Source organism: Trichechus manatus, unplaced genomic scaffold, assembly GCF_000243295.1.
Source record: "Trichechus manatus latirostris isolate Lorelei unplaced genomic scaffold, TriManLat1.0 scaffold00106, whole genome shotgun sequence".
Lineage (NCBI taxonomy): Eukaryota > Metazoa > Chordata > Mammalia > Sirenia > Trichechidae > Trichechus > Trichechus manatus.
In genome coordinates, this window is record NW_004444042.1 from 137,994 (window position 1) to 162,567 (window position 24,574).

At 52.7% G+C, this 24,574-nt stretch overlaps 1 protein-coding gene across 3 annotated transcripts in view; it reads right to left on the minus strand.

Annotated features, from left to right (window-relative positions):
* ANXA11 (annexin A11) overlaps window positions 1–24,574 on the minus strand; it is a 62,830-nt gene that overhangs the window by 1,154 nt on the left and 37,102 nt on the right. The window contains exons 2-15 of one of the 3 annotated variants that reach the window (XM_023737649.1): window positions 16,191–16,403; window positions 15,957–16,019; window positions 13,633–13,745; window positions 11,165–11,554; window positions 9,744–9,831; window positions 9,409–9,503; window positions 8,605–8,718; window positions 6,479–6,569; window positions 6,033–6,112; window positions 5,446–5,502; window positions 4,150–4,243; window positions 2,545–2,640; window positions 1,377–1,435; window positions 1,007–1,129 (exon numbers count right to left, since the gene is read on the minus strand). In XM_023737649.1, the coding sequence (XP_023593417.1) occupies window positions 1,007–1,129; window positions 1,377–1,435; window positions 2,545–2,640; window positions 4,150–4,243; window positions 5,446–5,502; window positions 6,033–6,112; window positions 6,479–6,569; window positions 8,605–8,718; window positions 9,409–9,503; window positions 9,744–9,831; window positions 11,165–11,554; window positions 13,633–13,745; window positions 15,957–16,011 (1,455 nt within the window). In that variant the 5' untranslated portion in view covers window positions 16,012–16,019; window positions 16,191–16,403. Of the gene's footprint in view, window positions 1–1,006; window positions 1,130–1,376; window positions 1,436–2,544; window positions 2,641–4,149; window positions 4,244–5,445; window positions 5,503–6,032; window positions 6,113–6,478; window positions 6,570–8,604; window positions 8,719–9,408; window positions 9,504–9,743; window positions 9,832–11,164; window positions 11,555–13,632; window positions 13,746–15,956; window positions 16,020–16,190; window positions 17,231–24,574 lie in introns of those variants that run through there. The other 2 variants (XM_004383159.3, XM_023737648.1) reach the window with 2 other exon arrangements.

The following is a 24,574-nucleotide window of genomic DNA, read 5'->3' on the forward strand; positions in this document are numbered from 1 at the left end:
GTAATGGAAACGAACTTCTCTAAGTGACTTGCCCAGCGTCAAACGCTAGTGATATATATATCACAGGGGCAGTGGTGGTTCAGCGGTAGAATTCTCGCCTTCCACGTGGGAGACCTGGTTTCAATTCCCGGCCAATGCACCCCACGTTCAGCCACCATCCATCTGGCACTGGAGGCTTGCGTGTCCCCTTGATGATGAACGGGTTTCAGTGGAGCTTCCAGACTAAGATGGACTAGGAAGAAAGGCCTGATCATCTACTTCGGAAGAATCAGCCAACAAAAACTCTATGGATCACAACAGTCTGATCCCATTGTGCATGGGGTTGCCATGACTCGGAGCCAACTCCAGGGGGGCTAACAACATACATGACACAATACATGTTACAGGGACGGCCTCATTCAATACTCACAACATCCATAAGGAGGAACTATTATTATCCCCATTTTAAAGATGATGGAACTGGGGTCAGGGAGGTTCAAGGAAGCTGCTTGAGAGCACATAGTTGGCAGGTAGAGAAGGCAGAACTGGACTCCAAGTGGGGTGACCCCAGAGCCCACGTTCTAAAGTGCCTTCCTATGCTGCCTCCACTGTGACGTGACGGGAAGCAGCAGCATCAGTGAGCCAGCACTGAGCTCCAGGGCCCCTGGGATGTGAGTCTCACTGACGGACATGGAGCCATAGGTGGCCGGGATTCTGAAGTCCGGCACCAGCCAAGGTGGGGGAGGTCTGCTAGCTGTTCACAGAGTGGTGAGGGATGCAGGGTGGGTCAAGAGCAGAGTGTAAGATCCACCCTGCCCTCAAGGAACTTAAATCTGTTTGGGGGCAAGTGGATGAACAAGTGAAAAGTTGAAGAGAACCAACTTGAGGTCCATAGACAAGATTCCAGTGTGTGGCAGAGAGGCCCTGGACCGCGGAAGGTGGGAGAAGGGAGAGATAAAGGGGGACAGTGGAGTGGCCAGGGAGGCCACAGGCAGTGAGACAACAGGGGCAGCCCCGAGGCCCATACCGAGATGTCATGGTACAGCGACTTGCCGTACATCCTCTTGTACTCTGCTCTGATGTCCAGAAGATCAATCTCACTGCGAGACACCATGATGCGGATCAGGGTCCGGTCCTTTGTTCCTGCTCCCTAAGGAGAGGCCATCCAGGGCATGAACAACAGTCCTCCTCGCCTGCCTTCTGCCCTGGCGCTCTGGCCCCTCCCATACCTCCCAGAGCAGGGGGACAGAGGGTGCCTCATTCCCTGCCCCCTGGGCTGTCAGGCCTCTCGGCTGGAGGTGTGGTTTCCCAGTGCCTCCTACCCTCAGCCCCAGCCCCAGGTGGGCTGAGACTCCCCTTTTCCATCCCCAGGCCTTCTGCACATGAGCATTACATACCCTCATGGCCCTGTTGAGCCTTTCGGCAAAAAAAGCTGGCATATTCTTCAGACATTTCACTAGAAAAGAGAAACACAGGATAAATAGATCTACAGAAAATTCTCAGTCCCAGGGAGCATGGAGCATACAAACGTCCTCTTAAGAGACCGAGATGTCAAACTCATCACTGCATCCGTCTCCCCTACCCACTCCAGGCTCACTATCCCAACTCCAGCTCTTTGGAATTAAAACATGCAACCTCTTCCCTGGCGACCAACATGGTGGAAGAGTTGAAAAGCAGACGGGTTGGGGGTTTAAATGATGCTTGGAGCTGTGCAGGGAGGAAACATGGATGGTAAGGAGGGACGGACCACGTCACAACTCAGGCGGGGAGGGGGCGAGTGGAGATGCAATGATCCTCAAAGAGAGCAGTGCCAAGTGGAACGAAGGTCTCCCCAGAGTTCTCTGCCAGCAGGCTTCAATGCCTACCATGAGGAGCATGCAAGGAAATGAGGAGCATTGACATGTGTCCCACCCAAAAAGCTCCAAGAAACACAAAGCAAAAATAGGAAAACTCATTTTTCCCGACAGGTATAAAGAGGGGCTGTGAGGGCCATAGGTGGGGCCCCAACCCCTTAGCGTGGGTCAACCAGGAGCCTGTCAGGCACTGCTTTAGAGGGTATGGGCACTGCCAGGGGCACCCTCCCATCCTGGGAGCTGGGCCAGCTCTCCCGAGCACGCTCTGTTTTGCTGCTGCAAGTAAAAATCTTTCCACGTGTTTCCATCACAACCATCTGACAACTGCCTGCAGGGGCGTATTTTTACAGGAAACTTGACAGGATTGGAGTCATCTTCCTCCGGGAGAGAAGCTGGATGCTGTTCCATGAATACCCACACTGCAGCTCCTGTCCCTAGAACAGAGCCTGCAAACAAACAGGATGCCTCTGGGACAGCGAGGGCCTGTTTGACTCCGCAGTGGTCGCGGAAGGGGTACGACTCCCCCCCAAGCAGCTGCTGGACCTGGCCACATGGGACCCTGTGGCTCTTTCACTGTACCACCCCAGTGCTGGAGGATGGTGAGACCCTGAAAACTTACAAACATGTGCTCACCCCAGAGAGCACCTGGCCTGCAGGGGAAGCTGAGCGCAGCCCCTGCGGGCAGGGGGTGAGGCAGGCCCAAAACACCTACCCACGGCCAGCATGCCCTGCTCCAGGTCCCCGGACATCTCCCGGCAGATGCTCTTCTCAATGTCCCGACCTGTCATCCGCTGGTATTCGTTAAAAACTAACAGGAAACAGAAGAAGAGACAGATGGTGAGGAGGTCTCTACCCCAGAGACTGGAAGCACCAGCTCCCCTTCCCGGAGCCCGCCTGTCTCAGTCATCTAGTACTGCTATAACAGAAATACCACAAGTGGATGGCTTTAACAAAGAGAAGTTTATTCTCTCACAGTCCAGTAGACTATAAGTCCAAATTCAGGGCATCAGCTCCAGGAGAAGGCTTTCTCTCTCTTTCCGCTCTGGAGAAAGGTCCTTGTGAAGCATCAGTCTTCCCTTGGTCTGGGAGCATCCCAGCGCAGGAACCTCAGGTCCAAAGGACGCACTCCGCTCCCAGAACTGCTTTCTGGGTGGTATGAGGTTCCCAACTCTCCACTTGCTTCCCTTTCCTTTTCTCTCTTACAAGAGATTAAGGGTGCTACAGGTCAGACCCCCGGGAAACTCCCTTTACATTGGATCAGGGATGTGACCTGGGTTAGGGTGGTGTTACAATCCCACCCTAATCCTCTTTAATGTAAAATTACAATCACAAAATGGAGGACAACCACACAACACTGGGAATCATGGCCTAGCCAAACTGATACACACATTTTTTGGGGGACACGATTCAATCCATGACACTGCCTCTTCCACTTGACTCCCCGTGCCCCTCGACCCCCAAAGGCGCCGGCCCAGCCCTCCAAACCCTGTGCCCAAACAAGACAACGCCCCCCACGCTGCACCCTGCTCAGCCTCTTACCCGATCCCACCTCATCCTCTCCAGGGCCCTCCCCCACTCCAGAGCAGTCTCCTTTTCTTCTCAAGCCCCTTGCACAACCCCCCCAACTCCTTCTCTATCATTCATGCGTCAGTCTTGTCTTTCTCAATCTGCTAGGAGCCAGCTGCTCCCTGCTGCTTCCCCAGCACCTCCCACATGGCCTGGCCCACTTGGGAGGTGATTTATACTTGGTGAATGACTGAATAAGTAAATAAATGTTAAAAAAAATTCTGACTCATGACAACCCCACGTGTATCAGAGTAGAAAATGTGCTCCAGAGGGTTTTCAGTGGCTGATTTTTCAGCAAATCGCCACGCCTTTCTTCTGAGGTGCCTCTGAGTGGACTCAATCACCAACCTTTCGGTTAGCAGCCAAGCACCTTAACCATTTGCACCACCATCCAAGGACTTCTAGTATTATTATTATAATTCTTTCTTATGCCACACTTTGGATAACATCAGACTGGGTGCTCCCGGGGGTTCTCCCAACTATGCCTTCCACATTCTAGTGTACAGATACCAGCCCACAGGAGCCTACCACCTCTCTCACCTCCTCCTTTGCTTCCTCCAGAACAGGATGCTTGGAGAAACTCAGGAAACCCAACAGCATCTTTTTAAATCACCACCAGAGGGCTGTTCTGAGGAAGCAAAAGCTCCAATGCAGAGCAGACATGTCCAATGTTCTCAGCAAGCTTCGTTTCCCCACAATGCCTTATCTGCCCTCATCTAACTGGCCCCAGGGAGGCCCAGGACTGCCTTACCTGCCACCAGATGGGCCCGGCTCCGAGAGCACAGAACTGCATTGAACTTGGACTCATCTGTTCCCAGGCGATTCTCTCCAGCCGCGTACAGCTCCTGGACAGAGAGGCAGACAGACATGTAGTGAGGGCCCTGCCCCCCACACCTGGTTCAGGTTGCCCAGGAAAGCTCAGCAGACAGCCTCCAGCCCTGCAGGTAGAGGGGAGGCGAGGGAAGGCAGCATCCAGCACGGGAGCTGTTTGCTGAGGCCCCGCTGTTTAACATTACTGGGCCAAACCAGATGCCCTCCACACATCCCCTCAAGGGGTGACACAGGATCCTGAGGCTGGGAAAGGACTCTGGATCCGAGAGCCAAGGTATGACTGGGGGCCCAGGTCAGGGAAGGAACAGCCATAACCTGCCCAAGGGAGAGTGACGCAGGGAAGAAATGGGAGGAGAGGCCTGGGTCCGAGTGCCAGCTCTGCTACCAACTTGTCGTGGGACTCTAGGCAGGCCACTGCCCTCTGAGCTTTAGTTTCCTCATCTGGAAAGCAAAACGACTAGAAGAGTCCTCTCTCCCAGCCCTAACGGGGCATTCCTCGTGGTCCTTCTCCAACCTAACACATGACAGATGACACGAGGCCACTGGCACTTATGCAATGGCAGGAGCAATGTGGGGGTGGGGGTATGCTGGAGCCTTAGGTATGCCCAGCTCCATCCCACAAGGACACCATGGGTATCTCCAGCCGGAACACTATGGTCTCAATTCATTAGGAAGAAACCCAAACTCCTCCAGAGAGGAGCCGAGCCCAGATGCCTAGACAAAGACAGGAAAAGGCAGAGGGTCTTTCCCCCTCTTGTCTGCAACTCATACCAGGCTGGGGACAAGGGCAGAATTCTCAGGTTGCACCACTCATGTGGCAGCTGGTTTCTGGGCTCAAACCTCCAAAAGCTTAACAGGCAATTGCAAAGTGTGCCCCCCTGCAAACAGCCTGGTATATACCAGTACACACAGTGAAAGCATGCATGGGGTCCCACATGAAGTCACACATCCACAACTTGCTCAAGCAACTGCTGAAATACTCAGCATCTGACAAGTTTCCTCCTATAAATGGAGACACTGAGGCGCAGAGAGGGTGGGTGACTCGCTCAAGGTCACACAGTTGACAAGCAGCAGAGCTGACGTTCACAGCATCCTGAACCCTCTCCATAACCACTGCTCTTGCCATCCCAGAGCACCTCCCCTGAGCATCGAGAAAGCGGGTGCACCGTCTGGCTGAGGAAGTCTGGGTGGGGTGCCTGGCTGTGCCGTCACTCACCTGGACATCTCTTTGGACGAGTGACAAGTCCACATTTGTGCTCTCATCCCGGTTTCCCTGAAAGGATGCAGGTTGCATGGTCAGGCCCACTTCCCGGAGCTACGTGGCTGCCCCCACACTCCCTTTCCTCATTGCTCAAGGCCCCTCCCCACTCTGAGCCCACTGCTCCCCGCTCTGAGCCCACTGCTCCCCGCTCTGAGCCCACTGCTCACTGCTCGCCGCTCTGAGCCCACTGCTCCCCGCTCTGAGCCCACTGCTCGCCGCTCTGAGCCCACTGCTCCCCGCTCTGAACCCACTGCTCGCCGCTCTGAGCCCACTGCTCGCCGCTGAGCCCACCGCTCGCCGCTCTGGGCCCACCGCTCCCCGCTCTGGGCCCACCGCTCGCCGCTCTGGGCCCAGTGCTCCCCGCTCTGGGCCCACTGCTCGCCGCTCTGGGCCCACTGCTCGCCGCTCTGGGCCCACTGCTCGCCGCTCTGGGCCCACTGCTCCCTGCTCTGGGCCCACTGCTCGCCGCTCTGGGCCCACTGCTCGCCGCTCTGGGCCCACTGCTCCCTCTCTGAGCCCAGGCCCTGAGGTGGGAGAGACACCTGAGAGAGTGAGATGAGGAGCCGCTGGAAGTGCCCTGACGTGTCGCTCCGAATGGCCTCCTCCAGGGTCTTTTTGAATTCTGAGTGGGAGAGACACAGGGAAGGACCACCCTGCAGCCCCTTGATGGAGCTGCCTGCCCAGTGCAGACACAGTCCACAGTGGGCATGGGAGGGCAGTTGTCCAGAGGAGTCTGTGATCTCCAGGTTGACCTACCGCTGGAGGGCTTGGCCCAAACCACACCCAAGAGGTTTTCCCAGCCCTCCCTACCCCAAATCCCCTGCCCCATGTATAAACACCAGGCAGGCCTGGGCCTTGGGTCAAAACCCAATGTACTGGGGTGGCAGGAAATGGGTGATAAGAATGCCAGGAAGGGGTGTGGCCCAGGGCCCCAAAAGCAGAGGGACCTGCACAGCACAGCACCTGGGAGGCCTAGGAGCTGCCTCACCTGCTTTGTAGGCTCTACTCATCTCCCGGATGTGCTCATTGCTGCGGGACGCCAGGATCTCAATTAGACAGGCTTCGTCGGTGCCAGCCCCCTGTAGGAGCAGAGAACACAATCAACCACATGTTTACAGCCTCCCTAGCAGCACCCAGGAAAGATAGCAGGTGCCAGGCCACTGCTCTATCCCTCGGGGCATCACACCCAGCAACAGCGGCCCCAGCACAGTCCCGCCCCTCCTGCTGCTGCCCGGACTCCCTCCACGGCCCAGGCCAGGCAGGCGCCAGAGCACGACAGCAACACGGGTGACAATCAGGGATCACCCATGAGGAAACAGAGTCAGAGGAGCAGCAATTCGTCCAAGGCCACACAGTCCACAGTCAACTTGGGATGGGGACCCAGGGCTGTTTTATTCCAAATTCAGCCCATGACTGAGATGAGAAACAACTGAGAAAATGGGTTTAACCCAACAGAGATCAGACAGTACAGTTCCCAGGTGGCACTGACGGTTATATGTTCGACTACTAGCCGAAAGGTTGGTGGTTCAAACTTACCCAGGGGTGTCTCAGAAGACAGGCCTGATAATCTGCTCCTGAAAGGTCACAGCCTTGAAAACCCTATGGAGCAGTTCTGCTCTGCACACATGGGGTTGCCATGAGTCAGAATAGACTACAGGGCAACTAACTACAATAACAGAGTGGACTATGGAGTGTCTACAGACAACTAGGAAAAGCCAACAACAATGAGGACAGAAGGGATGACAATGCCAGGGACAGCAAGAAGGCAGAGGACGAGGCCAGCAGCCAGGCTTTCATGTCGATGTGAACTGTGGTTCTGCTACTTACAAGTTGTGTGACCTTGGGCATGTTACTTAACCTCTCTGTACCTCGTTGGGGTGATCCTAGTCCCTACCTCAGGGAAGCCTGAGGGTGAGCTGAGGGAACACTCGGAGCAGTGCCTGCCCGCAGAAAGCCCCCGACAGTGCTAGCTCAGTGCCATCACCACTCCCACTGCTGTTAACCGGCTCAGAGCTGACAGCTTCCACTGGTCACCTTAGTCAGCGCTCACCACGGCATGGAAGAGGTGACCCACCGGTTCCCACTTCTAGAAGCTCAAGGACACACAGCTAGTTAGTGACAGCTGTCCCCTGGCCTCTGCTGTTTCCAGCACCCCACAAATACCACTGCCTGAGATGGCTGGAGGCGGGGGCTGGGCAGATGCCCTCTCCTGCTCTCCCCCGGCTGTGGGCCACCTCCTGGGGCCTCCCAGGTTGCCTCCTGACCTCCCCCAGAAGAAAGCATGAAGATGTGCTTCTCCCTGCCAGACCACCACATTGCATTCTCGGCTTCTCTTGGGGGCCGGAAAGGTCACCGCACCTATCAGCCTCGGAGTAACTATCAGATTCCTTCTGGGTGACCTGCTCTATTCACAAGGATTCCCCCCCATTCTGTGGGACACCTGCTATGTGTCTCGGGAGCCACAGGGACTGCCTGGAATATGTATGGCCCTCCCTCTGGTCCTAACTGATTGGGCTGGAGGGAGAGAGGGAGCCCAAGCTGAGCCAATCTGCCCTCTACCTGGAATCTGGTGGAGGGACGGGTGGTCTCTTCTGTGGCTGGATCTGAGCGTAAACAGAGGTTGACAGGCATGCCCCGCCAGGTAGACATGAAGGAGCAGCACAAAAGCCAACAGAAGAATGAAGTGGGCTCTCAGGAAGAAGCCAAGACGAGCTTCCCCATGAGGAGAAATCATGCCCAGGTCCCTGCCATTCACATCCCGGGCCCAGGCCCTCTCGATGCTGGGCAGCACTTCTGTATTCTCCCAACTGATTCCTCTCTCTTGTGTCGCTTATGCTCCACAAACGTGTTTGTTATTTGGTAATAACGGAGCTCCAATGAGTGAGAATGATGTCAACTTCAGTCTCATACCCCTCTCTCTTTATCATATCACTAGCTTCCTCGACAACCCCAACCCCCACCAAAAGACTTAGATGCTTCTTGAGGAAATTACCAAAAGTTAAACTGTCCACAGCACCTGGACTCCAACTCAGCTGCCACATAGTCCTCTGGGCTCTGTGCCTACACATATGAACAAACAGACAGACAGACACACACATACACACACGTACACACCTTTATAGCCTCCTTTATCTCATACACATCAAAGAGGATCGGAGTCTTCATCATAGCCAGGATTGTCTTCTCAAAGTTTCCTGACAGTTCAGATTTCAGATCTTTGATCAAATCCTGATTGGATATTAAAGAAACAAAACATATTTTGAGAACCCACAGAAGATGCTTAAACAGAACAACATCTCAGATCCTAGCTGCTGGAAGAACAGCCCGAGGACCAGCAGCAACAGCAACATCTGGGGGCCTTGAAGAAAAGCCAAATCTCAGGCCCCTTCCCATACCTGCTGACTCCGAGTCTGCATTTGAACAAGATGCTCAGTGGGTCCGTGGCACATCAAAGTCTGAGAAGCAGTGGGCTACAGCACTAACCTATCCAATACTCATCCAATTTTTACTTTCCTAAGATTCAAAAAACCCAAAAGATCAAAATGTGCCCACCCCCCCATCCTTGCATTTGTTCAGTATTTAAAGCCTTTTCCTTCAAAACTCTTATATCCGCTAAGCCTCCCAGGGTAGTTGTGAAGAAGGCTGGTTTGCTAGGTGGGGACACAGGGTGGCAGGTGGGCTGGGTGGGGAATGACTTGTCTGTGGTCTTGGCGAGTTGTGGCAGAGCCAGGGCTAGAACCCAGATCTCCTGGCACTTCTTTCACCCAGCCTTAGTACGACATGGGCTCTGGGACTTCTTCCTCAGGGCAGCCTTCAATTCTAAAACCACCAGCAGCTGGGAGGCCACTGGCTGGTGGCAGCAAGAGTGGGGCTGCACTGAGGTGACCCCCAGAACATGGCCTGGCACAGCCCGCTCACCTTCCCATACGCGGTCTTGAAGGACAGGAGGATCTGCTGCCGCTGCTTGTTGGAGCGACTCCCCAAGCAGTCGATGATGGCCTGCTCGTCAGTCCCTGGAGGAAGAAGGGGTGGGAGTGGGCAGGGCTGGGGTCACAAGATGCTCGTCAGCTGCAGACTTTCCTGGCTTGGGTCCTCTAATCCTCCTGGGTACCCCAACTGCCACCCCCACGGTCACCTTTTCTTCTATGGCCACTGGGACCAGGTTTGCCTCTGCCAGCTACCCCAGCCCACAGAGCCACATGTAACTGCCTGGTGATGGGGACAGGAGAATTTCAGCCCCCTGGGTCTCTCACCAAAGCCTTTCATGGCCTTCCGCAGGACCTCAGCATCTCGCAAGGGGTCAAAGCCAGGAGCATCTGCGATGGTGCCTCGGTTCCCAAACTACTCGGATAAGCAGACACAGGTGAGACGACAAGGGACTGTTCACCCCAGACTCTGGGAACCATTCTTTCTCCAAGAGTCGGGGTACCTGAAGGGGCCCCCCGTCAGCAGTGCGGAGTCAGCCTGACTTAGCTGTATCTGTCCTCGGGTTTGGGGACTGAAGCATCTGCCCATGACTAGGAGCCCCACTGGAGCTAGTCCTGACTCTGAAAACCTGCCCCCAGCCGAGTCCTCCCCCAGCCCTACAAGGACTGCAGCGTGGCTTCCTCACTACAGGCAGGCCTCAGGAGCAGGGGCTGCGGCCTCCCAGGCCCCTCTCTGCCGTCCTGTGAGCACACCTCAAGGTCCTCCTAAAAGGGCCTGGCTAGCCAACATAGCATCTTTGTGCAAATTAGAAAAAAAGCATCCCCTCCAGGTGGATGCAGCCCCACCCCAGGTATGCAAACTCACAATGGGACATGGCAGCCCTGACCCTTAACACAGACTAACTCCCTCTTGGACTAGCCCTGGCTTCCAAGCATTGTTCTCTGCATTCCACAACCAGCTGGCTGCTAGCCTTCCTCCTAGCGCCTATAGCTGCACCACCCAGCAAGTGTGAACTTGCCAAGCTAACCTGTCTCCCAGCAGGTCATCTTCTTGTGGCTAATATGAACTGGTTATCACACAGTTAAGGAAATAAGCTCAGAGCAAAGATGAGGGAGGCTGGCAGGGAGAGAGGGTGGTGAGCAGGGCAGGGGTGGGGCACTACGTGGGTGGTGGGTGGGGAGGAAGGGGATCCTCTATCTAAAAATAGCAGGCATATACATACCACAGCCCGCACCGGGCTGACTGGGCCATATAACCATGACAACAAAGTCTGGGCTCTGCAAACATACTGTTCTCTGAAATGAGCCAAGATCAACCTGGGACAGGGAGAGCTGCCAACTTTCTCTACCCAAAGGAAGTCCTAAAACTCCTCCAAAACCCGTCGGGATGGTGGGGCGGGGCGGGGGGTACGCACGTGTCAAGGGGACTGAAAACGAAGGGCTGCTAGCATAAAGCTGGGGCTGGCAGAACGCACAGCCTGGCAATAAGTAAGCACAGAGTGCGAAGAGCCCACAGGGCATCCAGACCCAGCTCGCACACAGAACCTCTGCCCAAGCTGGAAGAGCAAGGCCATTCCCTTAGGTTTTAAGAACTACAAACCAGGGTCTGGGGTTCTGCAAAGCAGACACTCTGTGAAAACGCAACATTGTAGCTGCAGGACCGAGCCCTCCCTCCCAGCCCTGGGCCTTGCTGGCAGAGGATGCCGGGCTGTCTTCTGGACCAAGGGCAGCGCAGGGCTCGTACTTACCTGGGCTGGGGGCACAGCCGGGGTGACAGCCCCGGACGCTGGGTACACTGGGTAGCTTGGCACCAGCTGCTGTTGCACAGGGGGAGGCACTGGTGGCTGCCCAGGGTAGGCCATCGGCGGCTGGCCAGGGTAAGCCCCTGGGGGCTGCTGCCCAGGGGGTGGCATGGGTTGGCCTGGCACAGGAGCCCCTGGGTATGGCGGGTATGAGGGCATCCCAGAGGGCGGGTTTCCTCCAGGGGGCGGGTACATTCCATATGGAGGAATGGGCTGCTGGGCAGAGGGGGGCTGCCCAAAGCCCCCAGGGGGGCCTGGAGGGTAGCTGCCCCCAGGGGTCCCTGGGTACAGGTTCGGCACGTTGGAGCCTCCAAACGTCCCCGACATGTTGGCGGCCTGAAAGTGGGAGAAGCAGCGCCTGAGACCAGAGGCCCCAACGAGGCCCAAGGTATTCTGTCCCTCTGCTCTTCCCACCTGGCCCCTGTGGGAGGCTCTCAAAAGCCTCACGCAGGCATAGTAAACCAGCCACCAGCGCCATCAGCGCACTCCTGAGCGCCTACTGTGCACCCTGCCTGAGCTCTTTTCAGACCTTACCCAACTCAATCCTCAGTGTCTCCACTGGTGAAATAGGAAGTATTATAATACCCACTGAACAGATGGCAAAAGGGGTTCAGAGAAGGGTAGTCACTTGTTCAAAGCTATACAGGCAGTCAACGGTTAAGCTGGGCCTCTGACACTGATCTCTCTGGATCTGAGCCAGGTTCCTTCAGCAGGGAGCTGGCCTTCCCTCACCAAACGCTGGTCCTTCCATCCCAGGCCAGCTGGGGGAAGTTAAGAGCTCACAGCTCAGGGTGCATGGGCCCGTTCTGCAGGTTTGGGGGTGCACCATCTCACCAACCAGTTCACCGTAGTGACCTCCGGGAGGGGAGGTTCAGGTGCGCTTGTACTTCTACCTCCTTCGTTGTCAACACCACACCCATAGTGTCAAAGTCTAAATGCCGACGACGGTCTCCCACACCCTCCAGGATCTGGACCTCCAACCCCATTGCTCACTCGGCCCCCCTTGTCTGCATCAGGCACGCTGGCCTCTTAACTGATCGCTGAGTGTACCAGGCGTAGCATTCCTTCTGCCTGGTGCAACTTCCCCGCAGCACTCGTGGAGCACGCTCCCTCCTTCCTTTGTGCCAGCGTCACCTTCTGTGATGGTTAAGATTGTGTGTCAACTTGGCTGGGCCATGATTCTCCGTGTTGTAATGAAATCACTCCCATGATTGAATATACTGTGAGTAGCCAATCAGATGAAAGGGAGTCTCCTTGGGGTGTGGCCCAAATCTGTATGTAAGCAGACGTTCTGGCTTTTTACTCTGTCTAGATCCTGCGGCTGCTTCCTGTCATCTCATCACCCGTTCTTGGGACTTGAGCTGTCAGCTTATCTGCCGAACCTGGGATTCGTCGATCTGCACAGCCTGTGAGTGGGAGCCCTGCTCTCCGACCTTCTGATCTTGGGCTTGCCAATTCTGTGGCTGTGTGACTTGGGAGAGGCCTCTACCCTGATCCACGGACTTGGGACGTTCTAGCCTCTACAATCGCGTGAGCTGTTTTCTTGATATAATCTCTCTCTATATATATATTTATACACTTTATTGGTTTTGCTTCTCTAGAGAACCCAGCCTAAGACACCTTCTCAGCAAGGCCCACCCTGACCACTCAACTTAAAATCATTACCCCACCCCACCCCCTGCACTCCTGACCCCTAACTCGGCTCTTCTTTTCCCCCTAGCACCACCGCTGTCTATAATTCTTATGGTTATGATTTGCCTCTGTCCATGAGATGACAAGCGCACCAGGGCCGGGATTCCAGTTTGTTTTATTCACGTGTCCCCAGTTCCTAGAAGTGGGCCTGGCAAACGTTAGACTGTATATTGTTTGCATTGTTTACATCAAGCATATATTTGTTTTCAGATTATAAAATATATCCTTTTAAAAGCAAAACCACAAACACAAGTAGCATATCCTCCATGCTACCTGACACTCCCTAGTCCAGCCTGACCAGCATAGCCATCCACATGCAAACATGCACACACACACATGCACACATGTACCCCCCGACCTCCCTCCCTCTCACACAGATTCCAGCACTATGCTGAGCTCATACAGAAATGTCTCAATAAACATCCCACGAAGGCACTACCCTGTACCAGCCCCCCAGGGCTGAAAGGGACGGAGACACCATCAGTCCAATACGTTCCCCTTCCCCTCATTTCATGGATGGGAAAACTGAGAGCCAGAGAGGGACAGCGAGGAGGTGGCAGAGCCCTCCCTGATGAAAACCCTCATGTCCTAAGATGCTTGCAGCTCAACACAGCCCACACCCACAGGGCAACACACACAGACCCCTCAGAAGCCACAGGAAGCCAGTAGCTGCCCCCTACACAAACCCAGCCCCAGGGGCAGCCTCAGCAACCGGGACTCACCATTCCTGAGAGGTAGTCCTGGTTGAACTGCCCTGCGTAGCTGGCCACGTTATCTAGCCCGATGGGGGGCATGCTGGGCATAGGGTAGCCAGCACCCCCCCAGGCACCGCCACCTGAAAACAACAGCAAGCCCTTTAGCCCCCTGGGTGACCCCCTAAAGGGGCCGAGCTCCCGGGCATCATGAAGGGAGGTCAGGAGGAGCCCCTGGGGACAGCTCTGCAGACCACCCAGAAAACACATGGGTGGGAAAATCTAACACAACCCCGCTGCCAGAGGAGAAGAGGAACCCCTCCCTCCTTCCAGGGAGGAAGGCCAAGTTCAGCAACACTCCCGAGACCCTTGGGGGTATCAGGAGGTGCAACTCCGAGAGCAGACCCGTGAATAGACGGGGGATAACGTGCTGAGCACATGACAGTGGTGAGCCTGAGAATCCGGGAGTAATGCAACAGTATTGAGAGGGCGGGTCACTAGGACCACCCTCCCATCTGACAGGTGAAGAAACAGGCCCAGAGCAGGGCAAGTGGCTCAGTCACTGTGGCTGTCTGCTCGCAACTCTGTAAAAGGCAGGGAGGGGCAGGACGGGAGGATGGAGAGGGGGACCAGCTGGATTGTGGGAAGCACAGATGTTACTCGTCCTTAGCAGAACAGTAGTGAAAAGCCCCAGGTTTGAGACCAGCAGGATCAAGGTGTGTACTCCAGGCAAGGCCCGTGGCCACTCAGGGCTCAGTTTCCTGGGTGGACAAGCGGTGATGACAATTAGTCTCCCTCAAAACCCCATGATGAGGACCTGTGCAGAGATTAGCTGGGTGCACGGTGAGCCTCACGCTGTCACTGAGTCGTAGTACAACCCCCGTCGTCACCGTGGGGCTGCTGGCGGTGACAAGCGTTGCCGCTCATGGCAAGGAAAAGGCGTGAGGGCCTGAGTGTGGCTTTTCAGCTCTGGGCTCTAGGATGCTCAGGGCAGATCCTTCTCCAAGTCGGTACCCAGCCCTCTCCTGCTGCTCAAAGGCTGCCGCACTGAGCTGACAAAGGGTGGCAGCGGTAGGATTCCAACTAAAGAGAGGGGACTGAGGCAAATCTGGGGCAGGGTCTTTGTTCAGATAAGCCTAATAAGCCGGTGACAGTGGCTAAGCCACCTCCCATTCTGGGCCTGTTTCTTCACCTGTTAAATGAGGAAGGTGGGTCCCAATGACCTGCAGATACCCAGAAGTCTTCTGGGGTGAGGGGACAGCTGCCACTCAGGCCCCCTCAGGAAGACCAACCTTGCAATGACCCCTCTTCTCCCCCTTGTCCCAGGGCCCTGGTATTTCCCACTGTGGAGAGCAAATCTCCTTCCTGAAAGATCAGGTGTGGCCAGGGCTAGATTACTCATCAGTGTGAAGAGAAGCATGATGTTGGGGCCGTGTCTGGACCACCTGGCAAGTGGTTCACTGCACTATCTGCCGCCACCACTTCTGGGCAGCCACTGTGAGTAACGTTTGACCCTGAGCGTCGGCCTCCAGGAGATAAGCCTCAATTTCCTCGCTGCAGGAGGATCCTGTTGCAACACCACAGCCTTGAACATGGGGTAGCAGAAGTGACAAGGGGCATCATCACCTAACAGTGGTTCAGAGGACACAGTGCAGAGGCTCGGCATGCTCTCTCATAAATACCAATGACAGTCCAATGGGGGAGGGATCCACGAAGACATGCAGCAGAGGAGAAACTGAGTCTCACAGAAGCGAGAGCATATGCCCACTGCTATCAGCTACTACGGAGCCCTGGTGGCGCAGTGGTTAAGCATTCAGCTGCTAACCAAAAGGTCAGCAGTTCGAATCCACAAGCTGCTCTTTGGAAACCCTATGGGGCAGTTCTACCCTGTCCTATAGGGTCGTCATGAGTCGGAACTGACTCAACGGCAATGGGTTTGGGGTGGGTTATCAGCTACTATAAGAGCCTGGCTGCTAACCAAAAGGTCAGTAGTTCGAATCTAGCAGACACTCCTTGGAGACCCTATGGGGCAGTTCTATTCTGTCCTATAGGGTCACTATGAGTTGGAATCGACTTGACAGCAGTGGGCTTTTTTATCAGCTACTAAGGCAGAAGACTGGGCCCCTGCCTGGTCTGGCAGTCCAGAACCAGCGTCAAGCCCAGGCTTCACCTAGCTTCAGCACCCATGCGCCTTCTCCAGCCGCACCCCATCTTCTCCTCCCTCACCTGGCTGCACTGTGGGGAAAGATGGGGAGTGAAAAAACTACCAGAAAACATGATTATTATTCCCCTCTCCATTGCCTGCTCTGAGCAGAGCTGTGTTCACTCCTCAACCCCACCTCAGACCCTCTTACCTGGGGCAGCTGGGGGGTAGCCACCAGCGGGTGGGGGATAGCCTGGGTAGCTCATGGTTGGATCTGAAAGGCAAGAGGAAAGCACCTTCAGGCTCTGTCCAGGAGCCCTCACCTGCCCTCACCCCCACGGACACGTAGGGCTGGTCTTCTTGGGAGAGCAACAACCACTTCCGGGCCCTGCAGGAAGAGAAGTTGCATGAGGCCTTACTTCTGGCAACCAAGTTTACTCTCTACCTGCTGGGGCCTCCAGCTAGAAATAGCGAGGGACTGCAGGCTTCTGGCGTGTGCTCCTCAGGCTATATAGGATTCACTTTGGCGTGGGGCAAGTCTGTAGTTTCCTTGAAAACCACTTTCACCCAAGCTTCACTTCTAGGTCTGGAGAGTATGTACTGCCGCATTCTCAGGGGTCATGGTCTCCTCGTCTTTCTCCTCCTGTGCTGGGAGGCCCTGGGTGGTGCAAATCATTAATACGTTCAGCTGCTAACTGAAAGGCTGGAGGTTCAAATCCATCCAGAGGCACCTTGGAAGAAAGGCCTGGCAATCTACTTCCAAAAAATCAGCCATTGAACATGAAGCACAGTTCTATTCTGCCATACATGGAGACACCATGAGTTGGAATAGACTCGATGGCAACTGGTTTGGTTGTTATCACCATCCCTCTAGCAACAGAGTAAGCCAGAGGCCCATCTGTGCCCAAACTACAGACCCGAAGCTATCCACAGCTGCCTCCATCATGGGCCTGCCCCAAGCTACACATTTCATTCTCCAATCTCTGGATTACTGGGCCAGGGAGCCCAGTAAAGTATGGGATCATTGTTCCTAGAAACAAGAAGGGGCCTCACGAAGCCTCATCTGATCCAGGGTCTGGAATCAAAGCAAATGAGGCAGCACCTTCTGGTACTGTAGATGAGACAAATGACGCTCAGAGAGGGCCGGTGGCCTGCAGATCAGTCAGGAAGGGTAAGAGAGGCCTGGGCCCTTGGTGGCTGGTGCCCTGTGGGACACCTGCTCTCACAAAGTCCATCTTCATGCAAACCTCTCTGCTGAGTCCTATGCCAACTAAACTGCCTGGAAGGGACACAGATCTGCCATGACACCAGCCACACAGAGACTGTCAAATAACCTGCCTACTCTGCTGCTGCAGTTTGCAAGGCACCCAATGTCTATTAAAAAGAAAACAAACCTGTAGGTTCCTAAAAAACCATATGTGCTCCAGAAGAACTAGATGGTACCCAGCTACCACCGATGACTGCCCTGACAGGGAACACAGAGTCCCAGAAAGAGCAGGAGAAAAATGTAGAACAGAATTCAAATTCGCGTAAAAAGACCAGACTTAATGGTCTGACAGAGACTGAACGAACCTCCAAAACTATGGCCCCCGGATGCACTGTTAACCCAGAACTGAAACCATTCCTGAAGCCCACTCTTCAGACAAAGATTAGACTGGACCATAAAACGAAGAATAATACACATGAGGAGTGTGCTTCTTAGTTCAGTCATATATATGAGACCAAATGGGCAGCATGAGAAGGTAGGAAGGGACAAGAACTCGACAAATGGACACAGGGAACCCAGGGTGGAAAGGGAGAATGTACTGTCACATTGTGGGGATTGCAACTGTCGTGACAAAACAATATGGGCGTAAATTTTTGAGTGAGAAATTAACTTGAGCTGTAAACTTTCACCTAAAGCACAATTAAACAAAAAACAAAAGAATCAGTAATTCTGTGTGTTTTCAAGGTTTTTATGTAAGTATAAATACATAAAACCTAAAAAAAAAAAAAAAAAAAACACCACACCTGCTGGCCTCAGGTGAACTGATCCTCCTTGCATCTGGGTCCCAAACCACCACAGACCACAGACCACAGCTCTCACACTTCAGCCAGCCACCATAAGAATCACCTGGGGGCTTGTTAAACAGATTGCTGGGCCCCATCCCCAGAGTTTGAGTTAGTAGAACCAGGATTTGCATTTCCAACAAGTTCCCAGGTGGTGCTGATGCTGCTGGTCCTGGGGATCACACTTTGAGAACCACGGCTCTAGATGCCTCTATCCACCCACAAGATTCTATTTGCCTTTGCTATCTACCTTGGGGAACTGGGCATGGGTTTTCAAGAAGCTGAAGGATTTCCTTAAGGTGCCACTGGCCCCTACAGGTCGTCCTGGTTCTTAGCCCTACGGGCGTGGTCATTTGGTCAGTAAGTCCAGAAGTGACTGTACACAAAGCCACATGGAAAACCAGAAGATGGCCCAGTGAGCTTGGAGAGGGCTGGAACTGGCTACCAGCAAGGTGGACAAAGAGGTCCCTGGGTGGCACAAATGGTTTGCTCTCAGCTGCTAACCTAAAAAGTTAGCGGTTCGAATTCACCGAGTGGCACTGTGAAAGAAAGGCCTGGCCATCTGTTTCCATAAAGATTACAGACAAGGAAACACTATGAAGCAATTCTACTCTGTAACACACATGGGGTCGCCATGAGTTGGACTCGACTTGATGGCAATGGGTTTGGGTTTTTGCTTTTTTTTTCAATGTGGACCAAGGTGCCCTTTGCCCTGCATAGCTCTTAGTCTTTCTGAGCCCCCTAAATCTATGGTGTGAGATCCCCAGTGGTTCTGCCCTTGGAGAGGGTCTGACTCATCTCCCTGTGGCTGGGAGTCTCAGCATAAAACCCTCCGAGTACCTGCCCTCAGCCTGACCCTAAAACGCTCTCGGTTCCACCTTTCTGCCCAGATTCTGATAGAACCTTAGACTCACTAGTGCGGAGGGAGCACAGGGGGTTTGAAAGGTGGCCCAGGGACCTTCTGAAAGGAGAAAAGAGGAACTGTCCTGAGGGAAAGCAAGGCAAACTGCAACGGTGTTCCTGACACCTTCTGTGGTGCGATGAATCACTACTGTGTGGCCTTTCTCACGGTGGTCTTGTAACTCCCACCCAAGTAACTGGGCAGGACTGTGCGATAGGGTAACTGTGGCCCACCAAAGGGGCTTGGTTTTTGCCATCCCACTGGGCTTGAAATGAGCCACCCCATAGGTAGGAAAATGAGGATGCCATCACCACTGAGCGCATCCTTTGGACCTGGGATCCCTGCGCTGAGAAGCTCCTGGAACCAGCAGACAGAGAGAGCGAGCAAGCTGTAACACTGAAGACAGTGAGACCCGGCAGCAGGAGACGGTGTGGTGGGCTTCCAGGTCCTCAGAGGCAGAAAGCTGAGTGCCTCTGGACAGAGGCCTAGGGCCAGGGAGAGGCGTGCCTGCGAGCAAGGCTGGGAAGAGGCTGTCCTGATGGAAGAACTGTATCCTGAGTGTTCCTGAACCTGAATTGTAACTGTTACTTCCTTAATAAACCCCATAATGGTGAGTACTGTCTGTGAGTTGTGTGGCCACAGTAATGTATTATCGAATCCAGCAGAGAAGTAGAGAGTGTCGTGGGAAGGACAATTGGTGTCAGAATTGGTAAAGATGGCAGAGACAGGAGGCATGTCTGACCTCTGCCTCATAAGAATCATCCTTGCCCTGTAGATCTTGATCCTCCTTCCCTTTTGTTAAGTTAAAGGAGGTCAAACACTGCCCCCAAGCCGTTTTTAACACTTTCCTCTCTGCAAAGGGCCACTAAGCAGGGCCGTTGGGCACCAGAGACCTGCCTTCCATACTGGTCTCCTTTCAGAGAAATGAGGCCAAAAGGCCCCATCCACAGCAGCGACAAAAAAAAAAAAAAAAACAAGTAAATACACAAATAAAGCTAGACTACCACCCTAGTCCTCATACTAAGTAAATGTGAGGTAAATTCACTTAATCAAATGTAAGGAATGGCCCCAAGCCCAAAGACATATGAAACAAGCAAAACATCATAACAAGAGAAATGGCAATCTTAGGGAAAATATTTTACGGTCTTCCTCCCCACCCTGCCCCTCAATAAAAAGCTCTTTAAAAATAAATCATTAAGAAAAAGACCAAGCCTCCAGTAGCCTGAGCCCAGAACTAGATGGTGCCCACCTACCACCACTGATGGCTCTGACAGGGACCGTAATGGAGGGTCCCAAACAGAGCAGGAGAAAAATGTAAAACAAAATTCAAATTCACAAAAAAAGACCAGACTTACTGGTCTGACAGAGACTGGAGGAACCCCCGAGACTATGGCCCCTGGATACCCTGCCAACTCAAAACTGAAGCTACTCCTGAAGTCCACTTTTCAGCCAAAGATTAGACAGGCCTATAAACAAACAATTAACACATGTGAGAAACGTGCTTCTTAGTTCAACCAAGTATACGAGACCAGATGGGCAACTCCTACCCAAAGGCAAGACGAGAAGACAGGAAGGGACAGGAAAACTGGATGAATGGACACGGGGAACCCGGGGTGGAAAAGGGGAGAGTAGTGACACACTGCTGGGATTGCAACCAATGCACAGAACAATTTGTGTATATTTTCAACAAGTAAAAATTTTAAAAAAAGAAAAAGGCTAATAACCACTAGAGAAATTATCAAATGATGTCAACAGCTAATTACAAAACAAGAACTCCAGATGTTCACCTTCACCTTTAATATACTAAGAGAACTGTCGATTAGAAATAGAGAGATGTCACTTTTGATTTATCAAGACTGAAAAAAAGTAAAAAGTCGATAATACACTAAATTGGCACAAGCATGGAAAAGCAAGCCCCTCACACTGGAGAGCACTCTAGGAAGGCCTAGCAAAGTTAAAACGCACACACCCTTGACCCAGCAATTCTACTTTCAGAAATTTATTTCCCACAAACCCTTATAGCTGTGTGAAATCGCACATGGACACGCATTTTACTGAGGCATTATCTGCAGTAACAAAAAAACATCGAAATATCCACCAATAAGAGGGTGGTATAATAAATTAAGGCAGATGTATACAACAGATACGATGCAGCTATTTTAAAAACTTGTTAGTCGCCCTCTAGTCCATTCTGACTCATGGTGACCCCACGTGTGCAGAGCAGAACTGCTCCATAGCGTTTTCAAGGCTGTGACCTTTCAGGAGCAGATTATCAGGCCTGTCTTCTGAGATGCCTCTAGGTGGGTTTGGCAAGTAGTCCAGCGCTGTATGAAATGATCACCATTATTAATCAAAGGTGCAGCACTATATGTATATTAAGCTAACTTTTTATAAAAAAGAAAACACACAAACTTAGACATTCTCACACACACACACACACACACACACACACACACACACACACACACACACTCACCATCTCTGGAATGATAAACAAGAACCTGGGTAACACTGTCTGCCTTTCGAGGAGACACCGGGAATAGGGCAAGTCTTACTGTTTACACATATATGCCCCCTTTGCATTTTTTGCCACATGCATGTATTGCCTATTAAAAAAAAAAAAAACTTTAAGAAAGGCCCCATGCAGGCGGGGATGTCTGAGCTCATGAGAGGCCATCCGCCTTGCCTCTTGGAGCCGAGGCTGTTCTTTTGAGATTAAAATAGTTCACACGGACCATTCAGTCCACCGCAGCCCTACTCTGTGCCTGGGGCTAGGCGGGGACGTGGACCTGCAGGGAGGGTCACGCATTAACCACTTGGCAGCACTGCCTCTGCTTGCATCTGGCAGTGAGCAGTGTGTGTGTGTGTGCGTGTGTGTGCGTGTGTGTGTGCGTGTGTGCACGCGCGTGCGCGCTAATTCCTGGGTGGGGCTTTTGGGGAGTTCCCCCTCCAAGAGTCAAAATCTGCCTCCATGCCCAGGGGCCCCACAGGGCAGGTCTGATTTTACCACCCTGCTGCAGGTCCTGAGCCCCTAGGACGTCCCCTCTTCCCAAGAGAACTTTTCAAGCCCTCCCCCCATCCTGAAAGAACAGTCTCATCTCTCCCCACCATTTTCCATCTGAAATCATGCTCCCCACTCTTTTATCTTTCTCTGAGCTCTCTTCAGAACCAAAGACCCCAGGTGCAGCCTGAAAGGCTGGGCAAGACCATCACCTCCCTCCTTCCAGAGAATGCAAGCCCCCTCAGCCCCCCATCGGAACTGCTGGGATTTCTGTTGTCCATTGCTCCAGCCTGCTGTTCTCCTGAGATCCTAACTGACATCAAATGTCTTGGCGCACTCTCTCGTTGGTTGTATATCCACCAATTTGGTAAGCACAACATTTGTGTTCTTGCAAGTAACTGATAGAAAAAGAGTAACAACTGACATCCATGAACTAGCCATCCGTTCCCGTCTACCACAACCCAGTACATACTCCCCACCTCACTGACAGCAGCCCCCGGAGGGCCTCCACGAAACGATCTGCCACGCCTACAGCCCTCCACCTTAGCTGCCAAGAACTCTGTGGTGAAAAGCAAACGAGGCTGCTCTGGTGGCCTGGGGGGAGCTGTTTGGGTAGAGTTGCCCTGGCTCCCCAGACCCACCTCTTCCCTTCCTGGGGGCTCACATGCCAACTACCGCATGTCCTAGGAGACTGCCGGGATCAACGTGTAACTCCCAAGCTTGTGATAGCTACATTCTGCCCCCTTGTTTGAAAATTAAGAAATCCGCTGATCTGCCAGTCTTCTGGTAACTCTAGCCTCTGCTTCTCAAAAGAGGCCAACCGCAAGAGTCTGCAGTCCTTGGCAAAGTCACCCTGGCAACAGAGGCGGGTGGTGGCAGTGCCATGCCTGGCACAAGGATACAGAACTGTTCATCCCAGAAGACAGCATGGGGCTCTGGTGGGGACAGAGCCTAGAAGAGCAGCAGCAGCTGGCAAGCCAAGCAGGCCCGGACTAGAGCAGAGCTTTCAGGGCGTGACCCCCTACTGGCCCTCCCACTGGTGGCTGAGGTAGTTATCAGTGTTTTTTAATGTTAAAGCCTTAATCTGTTTTATTATTATGATTAGATTTTTATACCTTTATTGAGGTATAATTGACATATAGTAGATGGCCAATAAAGTGCACAATTTAAAAAGTTTTGACATCTTTGAATTTGTTTTTATGCAAAAATTTAAATATATAGTTTAAACCACACAGCTCAGATAATCCCTACTTATTTTAAAAATAAAAGGAATATGAATGCACAGTAGAGAAATTCAAACAGAAAGGAAAGGTACAAAATGGAAAGTAAAAAATCTCTCCTCTCTTCTATCCACTCAGGAGTTTCTAATGTAGCATTCGAGACCCTCCCAAAAAAGAACCCCCCCCAAACACACACACATAAATGTATATTAAAAAAAAAAAAAAAACCCACCAGTTGCCATCAAGTCAATTCCGACTCCTGGTGACCCAATGTGTGCCACAGTAGAACCGTGCTCCATAAGGTTTTCAACGGCTGATTTCTTGGAAGTAAATCACCACCAGGCCTTTCTTCCAAGGTGCCTCTGGGTGGACTTGAACATTCAACCTTTCAGTAAGTAGCCGAGTGTGTTAACCATTTTCACCACCCAGGCACTCCATAAAAATGTACATACACATATATAGTTTACATATGTTCATATGTATGTATAATATTTTTTTTTTAGCAAGAGAGATTTATTTGGGACTTCCGGGCAACATGGCGCTATAAGCACCATGCGGTCCCTCCACAGCAAAGATCAGAAAAACGAAGACAGTGTCAGACATCATTCCTGAAACCCTAAGCATCAAATGAAGAGATAAAGAACTCCACTGAATGGAATAAGAAACTGACTGAGAACAGAGAGCATCCTCTGCTTCCTGCAGCCACAGTGTCCTGGCCGGGAAGCACCAGCCTCACCCCAGTGTCACCTGGATTCCACTCGCCTGCACTGGCTGGCTCCCTGAGTGCCTTTCATTGGCTGCTGGTGTTGCATTTTGCTGCTTCTTTAGATTTCTTCCTTACCTCTCACCACCTCCACCTCCCTTCTCTCAAATACCTGGCTCCGTGCGCCATCTTTGCTTCTTCCTGAATGGCTGCGAAACACCACTTGACTGTGAAACTGCTTCTCGGCCCATGCTGCCATGCTGGTGGAACCTCTGGGGCTTTTTTGTTTGTTTCTTTGTTTCCTTGGATTTGTTCTGTTTTGATTTGTTTGTTTGTTTTCTTTTTCTTTTCTCGGCTTGGGAGCCCCTTCTAGCCAGGCAGTACCCTGCGGCTCGGAAGCTACTCCCTTATTCTGCGCAGATGCACAGGGACATCCCTGGGGGCATTTCTTTTTCCTGGTTTTTGGTTTTGGTTTTTCGATTGTTTGTTCGTTTTTGTTTCTTTGTTTTGTTTTCTTCTCTCTTATTCCCTTTTTGTCTTCACTTCCAGTTTCTCAATTTATTCATTTTTTTCTTTTTTTAATTTTTTTCCCCATTTCTCAGTTTCTCATCTCTCCACTCCAATAGCAAGCTCCCTTAGCGCTCTTTTTTGCTTCTGTGTATGTTTTTGGCTCCTGTTCCTCTCTCCTCTCGCTCGTCTTTCCCATACCCATCTTAGCGCCACACATCACAATCTACCCCCTCCTTCCTGCCTACCTGCATCGGGCGCTGAACATCACCCTCCCAAGCAGCACAGGCATGGCCTACTGAAACCTGCCCTGCACTGATTCCCGGCCGGTCCTGTCAGCCCTGGCACATGCCACAAACAACCCATCTGAGCAACTCCCCTTCAGCTGGACCTGCCCTGCTGTACCATACCTGAGTGACTGACCCTGCCCATTGGAGAGGGAGGTGAA